An 8,942-nucleotide genomic window follows, 5' to 3' on the forward strand; every position below is an offset into this window, starting at 1 on the left:
ATCATTAAAACAAGACAAAAGAGTCTTGGGGCACTTTAAAGGCTTACAGTTTTATTGTAGGATAAGCTTTTCCTCACTAAATTCACATTCATTCCTTTAGATTTTTTTTTTTCTCTTACACACTGTCTATTGATTGTCCTCAGGAAATTACAGAGTGGCCCACTGAGTTTCGGATCTAGTACTGCCAGGCCCGTTGCCAGGATTTTAAAAGTCCGGGAAAGGAAAGGTCCCCTGTGCAAGCACCAGTCGTTTCCGAATCTGGGGTGACGTTGCTTTCACAACGTTTTCACGGCAGACTTTTCTACGGGGTGGTTTGCCATCGCCTTCCCCAGTCATCTACACTCCCCACCCCCAGCAAGCTGGGTACTCATTTGACCGACCTCGGAAGGATGGAAGGCTGAGTCAACCTCGAGCCGGCTACCTGAAAACCCAGCTTCCACCGGGTTTAAAAGTTGAGGGGCATGTAAAAAAGTCAGGGGCACTTAGAGGCTTCCCTCCCCTGGCTGCCACTGCCATGCCCTAGGGTGCCTGACCTTCTCTCCCGTCTCCCCTGCAGCTGCCACCACTTGACAGCCCTTTAAATGGCATGGGAGGGGGTGGCCTCCAGCCTCTCAGCTTCCACCCCTGTGGTGGTGGCAGGGGAAGAGAATGTCGGGGCACCCCACAGGAAGTCAGGGGGCAGGGCCCCCATAAGCCCCCTGTAGCTACAGGCCTGAGTGCTGCTTTGGTTACCTTTGACATGAGGCTAAACTGAGGATGATTTGTGGCCGTGTTTGCTTAAACCCACAATAGCTATCTGCTTTTTTAATGGCTGTCACTGAATAGATATTTGGTCCACAGAAACGTGGGGTGAGCTTACTTGCGTACCATCCATGAAATTTTACTTGTGCTTGAAAAAAAGCCACCCTCAGTCCTCTCGTGGCTGTACATTAATCACACCGCTCTTTTTTTTTCCTTGAGAAATAAAACAGGTTTTAAACACCGAACCACTTATAGAACTGGCATTCAAATGGTTGACTTGGCAGTCTTCAAGACACCAGAATTTACCAGGGAAATGAAACTTTTTACCTTGCAAAGCTGTTGTCTTTCTTGAATAAGGTGGTTTATGCTCTGATCTCTGCATTATATGGGCTATTATTTATTTATTTGGTTTAGAAATTGCCCAATTCCTGCTATAGCAGGGCTCTGTGCGATGTACAGTAACACTGAAAACATTTACCAGACAAAAACAATAAACAAAATCAGAGGTTCATAAAAGCAGATGGCAAATACAAATACTTCTTAATTATCCAAATTACAGACTGCCAGCTACTTCGCGGGCAGGGGCTAAGAGGGCAAAGACAGAGGAGAGTTCCAGCCAGGATGGAAACCATCACTGTCCTCAACCAAAAGCCTGGTGGAACATCTCTGCTTTGCAGACCCTGTGGAACTACATAAGGTCCTGCAGGGTCCTGATGGAATTTGGCAGAGAGTTTCACCAGGTTGGGGTCAGGACCAAAAAGGCCCTAGCCCTAGTTGAGGATACTCGGATATCTTTCGAGCCGAGGACCACCAGCAACTTGATGTCTGAAGAGTGCAGTGCCTTCCTGGAGACATAGTGGAGGAGATGGTCCCATAGAAACATTGGTCCCTGACTGCTCAAGGCCTTGTAGGTCAATACCAAAACCTTAAACTTGACTTAGTATTCAACTGGGGGCCAGTGTAGCTAGTGCAGCACTGGATGTATATGCATTGTCCATGATGTTCCCGCCAAGACTCACGTCATTGCGTTCTGGACTGGCTGGGGTTTCCAGGTCAAACTCAAAGGCAGGCCAGCATAAAGTGAGTTACAGTAGTCTAGTCTGGAGATGATTGTTGCATGTTTGGCGAGAGTAAGTTTGGTGCAGTGGTTAAGTGTGCAGACTCTTATCAGGGAGAACCAGGTTTGATTCCCCACTCCTCCACTTGCAGCTGTTGGAATGACCTTGGGTCAGCCATAGCTCTTGCAGAGTTGTCCTTGAAAGGGCAGCTTCTGGGAGAGCTCTCTCAGCCCCACCTACCTCACAAGGTTTCAGTTGTGGGGAAAGAAGATAAAGAAGATTGTAAGCCGCTCTGAGACTCTGATTCAGAGAGAAGGATGGGGTATAAATCTACAGTCTTCTTCTTCAGAATTAATAATCTTGGGAATTCCAAGACCCATCCAGCTATAGCCTCCAACATGCTCAGCAGACTGTTGGCTGGTGCTCTAGTTGGTCGGTAAACCAGACAGATGGACAGGTTCACCTCAGCACCCTACACAAGGCCAGCACAATCAATGTTGGGGATTGTTGGGTTGGGGAGTGGCTTGGAGAAAAGCCATTGGCCTTCCGTGTCATGTCAGACACCATCGCAGGAGCAATACTGGCATTACTGCTTGGAGAAGACCCTGTTGTCCAGCTTTTTGTGTACTCCAGCTGTTCAAGGACACTTCATGCTCTTTACACAGAGTCATGGACTGGTGTCTTGGGATAATGCCGTAGTCAACATTCTTTAGCCTTACCTTGGTGGACCTTTGTAACTGGAAAAGGTTTTGGACACCCCCCTTCAGTGCAGTCCTGGTGACCAACAGTATTATCATGTTCAATTTATTTATTTATGATTTATATCCCGCCCTTCCCACCAAGTGGCTCAGGGCGGCTTACAACATAGAATCCCACATAAATAGGGTTTAAGCATTTAAACAGTTAAAATAATTAAAACATTTAAAACATTAAGACATTAAGAGCAGCAGAAGTCTAGTAGAACCACACTTAGTTTCTTGTGCCGGTTAGTTATAGGCCAGCCGGAAGAGGGTTGTCTTACAGGCCCTGCGGAACTGAGCAATACAAGCAGTTTATTTGGTGCTTGAATAGTGTAAAAGTTTTTTCTTGCAATCTGGACTGCCTTTACAGGCAGGCAGTCGGCCGATGTTGTGCAAATTGCACTGGTTACCAATTGAGTACCGAATCCGCTTCAAGGTTTTAGCATTGATCTTAAAGCCTTACACGGCCTGGGACCGACAAACTTGCAGGACTGCCTCTCCCTATACGAGCCCCGAAGACTGCTGCGATCGGCCAACCAATATCTTCTGGCCATCCCCGGCCCAAGGGACGTCCGCCTTGCCTCGACCAGGGCCTGGGCTTTTTTGGCCCTGGCCCCAGCCTGGTGGAATCAGCTCCCTGTGGAGATCTGGGCCAAACCAGATTTACTTCTGTTTCGTAGGGCCTGCAAGACCTTTTTCGCCAGGCCTTCGGTTGAGGCAGGTGGACGTACTTTCATTCTACTGCTTCTACCATCTATTGCCCTCTCCCACAATGGGCTATAAAACTACGAGCCGGAATATTTGTTTTATCTGAAATATGTGCCTGCCCGCCTGTGTATATTTTTTTAGCTTTGTTTTATTTGTATATTATTGCGTCATTGCTGTATTTTAACTGTTTTTATTATGACTGTGATCCGCCCGGAGCCCGTATGGGAAAGGGCGGAATATAAATCAACCGAGTAAAATAAATAAATAAATCCGAAACAGGCACACTTACAGGTATGCTTGGAGTATTCCTTCCTGATTTCAGTGGACCCTTTTACTCTTTTGTTGTAGGGTTGGCTGATCCCTTGGCGTTAACGCAAGCGGTGGCTGCCTATCAAGGCTGCCACTTCATTGGAATGCCAGAATGTGAGGTAGTTACACGTTCGTTTGTGTAATGGTCTACATTTTAACAGCTGCATTTTACTGTTCCTTTGTCCTTCTTGTTTCTTTGTACTTTACCTTATACAGTCAGTTCTTCTTGTTGACTTCCTCCCATCTTTTCTTGGCCTAAAGTAAAAAGTTTTATTTGTGGTGTATTTATATATTTGTCTTTATTTTTTAAAAAATGGGCTTTGCACTTTTTTGGCTTACTGATCCCCAAAGAAGCTGAAAACAGTAAGCCAATTTTGTGCAGTGGTGAAGTGTGCGGACTCTTATCTGGGAGAACCGGGTTTGATTCCCCACTCCTCCACTTGCACTTGCTAGCATGGCCTTGGGTCAGCCATAGCTCTGGCAGAGGTTGTCCTTGAAAGGGCAGCTGCTGTGAGAGCCCTCTCAGCCCCACCCACCTCCCAGGGTGTCCTTTGTGGAGGGAGAAGATACAGGAAATTGTAAGCAGCTCTGAGTCTCTGATTCAGAGAAAAAGGCGGGGTTTAAAACTGCAGTCTTCTTCTTAAAGCCATTTAAAGTAATAATTTATAATAATAATAATCACTATATTCCAAACCAACTTGTCTAAAGCACATTTCAGGGGTTGCAGGAGGAGTTAACTAAGGCATCCCATATAGTACAAAAGACAACAAGCAGAGGAAAACAGTGGTGCAACCATGAGCAGTGTAATACCCTTCTACACCCATTGTAAGTGATGGACTTAGAAGGGATTAGCTCTTCCTAGGATGGCACTGCAAGAAAGCAAAAGTGAATTAGTACCAGAGGCCTGTTGGAAAAGGACAGCCTGGTGGAGGCGCCCGGAAGCTAGGAGAGATTTATTTTATTTTACTTATTTATTTATTTAATTTATACTTGCATCTTCTCCTAGCTTATAGCTAGGGGCAGCTTATAGCCTTTAAAATACAATAAATGCAATACAAATGAATAAATGCAACAAATACAGCACTAAAACCAATTAAATCACCAACTCAACAACAAATTGCTTGGAGAAATTAAAACAACTGACCAGCTCCCCGATTTGTAATGCTAACCAAAGGCCACACAGAACAAAGTAGCCTTACACGCTCTATGGAATGCTGGAAGATCCCACAGGGCACAGACTTCCCCTGGGAGCTGATTCCTGATAGAAGGGGCAACCACCGAAAAGACCCTTGCTGTGGTGGTTGGCAAGTGGCCAATTCATGGGCCAGGTACCAATAGATGGTGTCGTGAAGATGATTTAAGGAAACAAAGGGGGTCTTACTGCGAGAGTCAGTCCCACAGGGAGGATGGTTCCAGACCTTTATAGGACAAAACAAGATGGAGACTGAGTGGGCTCCCCTAGGTAGGAATTTGGTGTGCCTTGTTGCTGCCATAAAAAAACAAAAAGCTCTGTCCTTGTAATCGTTCTGTACGATTTTGACACCAGGGTATTGTGGAGTAGGAACCCTGCAGAGTAACTTCATGTCAACGGCAGGCAATCCTGAAGGATATCTTTTTCTAATACCATTTATGGCTTGAAAGGTCATAACTGCTGTCTTGAATTGGCTTAAAAAGCAACTGAGAACTAGTGAAAGATTAGACTGATAGCAAACAGCCTCCTTAGTAATAACTCAGCGGCCACATTTCTAGGTCTGGAGTAGTTGGTGTTTTGTATTAGCAATTGAAAGCTGAAACGTATGATCCACACTACTCATATGATGCAGCTGTACCAGTTCAAGTTGCTGGATTGTATTTTATATACGTAGGGAGCTTTCAAACATGTGACATCTCTCCTTCTCACAACTGCAGTCCGAAATGGCACATACCGCCTCCGTCATGTGACTTTTAGCTCTGAGCTTGAACCGGCTGCCATTTTAGTTTGCTTCTAGGCTACTTCTCTGTTTTTGCAATAACCCACTGACCGCATGAGGGTGAAATGACAAACAAGGGATACTGATGGCATGCCGTCATCGCTTGGTGGCACATGACTCTGCATCTTTTGCGGAATAATACAGAACAGCTGCTCTGGGCCCATTGGACCACTATCAAATGACCTGCAAGTAATAAGACCCGTAAAACGGGGTGAGGCCGAGATTCAGTTCATTGGATATAGTGAAGCTGGGAGTCTCGACAGCCTTCCTTCTGACCAACTCCAGACCATTTGTGTTTGGTCTCCTTTGTGTCTTCCAGGTCCTGCTCGCCCAATGTGTAGTCTACTTTGCTAGAGCGCCAAAGTCCATAGAGGTGTACAGCGCCTACAGCAATGTCAAGGCTTGCCTAAGAAACCACGAAGGACCGCTTCCGCCTGTTCCGTTGCACTTAAGGAACGCGCCAACCAGGCTCATGAAGGACATTGGGTACGGCAAAGGGTATAAATATAATCCCATGTACAAGGAGCCTGTCGATCAGGAATACCTGCCTGAAGGACTGAAAGGGGTCAATTTTTTTAAAGAGAAAAGAATGTGATGTTACCCATTCGACGTCTCTCTCCAGCACTGCACTGTTAGTTACACTCACACAATACTAATTCTATAATTTCTTACCATTTGAATGTTGTCTGCATCTTCTGGGATGATTGCATTGTATCAGTTTGTGCATAATAACAAGCACCTTTTGAAAATATACGTAGCTTGGTAGAGGCAGCACCTTTTTCTCCTAGCAGGAAAAAATATATAGGAACCTTTGGATGCAGGGCTTTTTTTGTAGCAGGAACTCCTTTGCATATTAGGCCACACACCCCTGATGTAGCCAATTCTCCTGGAGCTTACAGGAGGCCCTGTAAGAAGAGCCGTGAAAGCTCTTGGAGGATTGGCTACATCAGGAGGGTGTGGCCTAATATGCAAAGGAGTTCCTGCTACAAAAAAAAAAGACCTGTTTGGATGCAGCTTTGGATTCATGTTGGCTGAACCTGCTCTACAGTTTTAAGAATCAAGACTGTCTAAAAATCACTGGATCATAATCCAGCATATTCAGTTTAGATAGTATTCATTTATTTTAAAGTGCAAACATTTCCGATTAAATTAGGCACTGTTAAATTCCATCTATATAAACTGATTGATTTAAAAATGTGAATAGTACTATTATTGAAACGAGCGGGGCTTAAAAGTGTACCTGGATCGTGCACTTTTAAATGCTCGCTTTAAGTTGTGAAGGGCTGAGAAAGAATTGGATTCATGTTGGCTGAACCTGCTCTACAGTTTTAAGAATCAAGACTGTCTAAAAATCACTGGATCTTAATCCAGCATATACAGTTTAGATAGTATTCATTTATTTTAAAGTGCAAACATTTCCGGTTAAATTAGACACTGTTAAATTCCATCTATATAAACTGATTGATTTAAAAATGTGAATAGTACTATTATTGAAATGAGCGGGGATTAAAAGTGTACCTGGATCATGCACTTTTAAATGCTCGCTTTAAGTTGTGAAGGGCTGAGAAAGAAGAAAAGGTTAAAAAAAGCAATGTAACAAAAATTTATTTTTGATATAGATTTATAAATAAAATTGATTTTTTAAACGATTAAAGTTTTCGGCCAGTTTTATTTTCAGATTCCAGGTGTTGCCATGGTCAGCACGGCTGCAACTTCTGTCGCCAACATTTATGGTTCACTTTGAAGATGCTTTGATTTTTTCAACCATCTAATCTACATTCTAACAAGATTTCAGCGTCTCTTAGGTACATTGACAATACCTTTTTATTTTTAACGATGAAGGGGGTTTTGGACAATTTTCAGCTTGGCTGAAACACTTGCGTTCTGCTATGAAGATCCAGGTAGGCAGCCGTGTTGGTCTGAAGCAGTAGACCAAAATGTGAGTCCAGTGGCACTTTTAAGACCAACCAAGTTTTATTCAGAATGTAAGCTTTCGTGTGCATCCACACTTCTTCAGATGAGGAATCAGATAAAGTGAGCAGAGCTACCTAGAGCTGATAGGCAGTGGTTTAGAATGCAAAATGGTACAAATTTAAAATCCAGTGACAGAATAATAAAATTAACAAATTGAGCAAACCTTTGATCTGGGTAGCATGAGCGTGAGAAACCAATAAAACAGTAACATGTCAAAAATGTGAGAATGTCTGCTGCAGAGTGATGTCACTGCACACAAAAGCTTACATTCTGAATAAAACTTGGTTGGTCTTAAAGGTGCAATTTGACTCCTACTTTGTTATTCGACTGTAAAGTGTTCCTTCACAATGCATCGTCAGAAGACAGCAGCTTTGGAAACGAAGGTGTGTGCGCAAAACAACAGATTATTCACTAGAACAAAGTGTGAGTCCAGTGGCACCTTTAAGATCAACAAAGTTTTATTCAAGGTATAAGCTTTTATGTGCACACACCCTTCTTCAGATACAGAGAAATAGAAGTTACAAGACTGTGCATATAGAGAGTGAGCAGTAAGTATGTAACATAATTAAGATATTTAACAGATTCAAGGACAAAACAGAAATAACAAGCTTAGTGTATATGGTTACCATTTCTTTGGGTTTAATTCCAAGGGGAAACATAGTGAAGGAAATAAAAATGTCAGAATTGGAGATTGATGGGCAGATGTATCCTCAATTGTGGAATGCTGAGAGTAATTAACTGAGATTCTGCCATTTTGCTCTATCCCTCTCCTCTCAAGCATTCTGTTCACTAGAATTTTTTTCCAACTGACTGACAGAAATGCATTACTTCATTATAGTAGTCACTATCTTATACATTCCTCATACAATTTATCATATGGGCATTTTCTTCATATTAAATGCAATTCATCTCAGTTGGATGGTTATTACGTTCAATCCGATGTTTTGTCTTCAAAATTTCTATCTAGGGACTATCCCCATAGGGTTGTTCAGGTCGCACAAAGAAGGGCTGATAGCAGAGTACAACAAGAACTGCTTTATGTATAATCCAAGCCCTCGGACAACAAACTTCTTTCCTCCTTTTTCAAATTTTTAATCAGGATCAAGCAAGAGAATTGTGCATAAACACTGGCATTTATTGAGTGATATTCCCAGGTTTGAGGCATCTCCTGTGATAGGATACAGGGCATGACCTGTAATTTTTTCTACATCCGGGACTGCCAGGGCATCATGCTGGGGAGGGGAGGAAAACGTACAAAGTGTCTGGGAGGGAGTAGGAAAGGAAGGTGCCAGCTGGGTAACAAGCCATTGTTGCCCTCAGCCAAAGGCCTGGTGGAACATCTCTGCCTCACAGGCCCTGCGGAATTTCATAATTCACATGCTTGAAAGGTAAAGGTAGTCCCCTGTGCAAGCACCAGTCATTTCCAGCTCTGGGGTGACGTT

General features: G+C 43.5%; 1 protein-coding gene across 1 annotated transcript in view; it reads left to right on the top strand.

Annotated features, from left to right (window-relative positions):
• Window positions 1-7,175, top strand: part of WRNIP1 (WRN helicase interacting protein 1) — a 73,748-nt gene extending 66,573 nt beyond the window's left edge. Inside the window, exons 6-7 of the mRNA XM_060244262.1 lie at window positions 3,596-3,675; window positions 5,846-7,175. Coding sequence (XP_060100245.1) covers window positions 3,596-3,675; window positions 5,846-6,121 — 356 coding nt within the window. The 3' untranslated portion in view covers window positions 6,122-7,175. The remainder of the gene's footprint in view (window positions 1-3,595; window positions 3,676-5,845) is intronic.
• Window positions 7,176-8,942: the final 1,767 nt, after the last annotated feature.

This window comes from Heteronotia binoei, chromosome 7 (genome assembly GCF_032191835.1).
Source record: "Heteronotia binoei isolate CCM8104 ecotype False Entrance Well chromosome 7, APGP_CSIRO_Hbin_v1, whole genome shotgun sequence".
Lineage (NCBI taxonomy): Eukaryota > Metazoa > Chordata > Lepidosauria > Squamata > Gekkonidae > Heteronotia > Heteronotia binoei.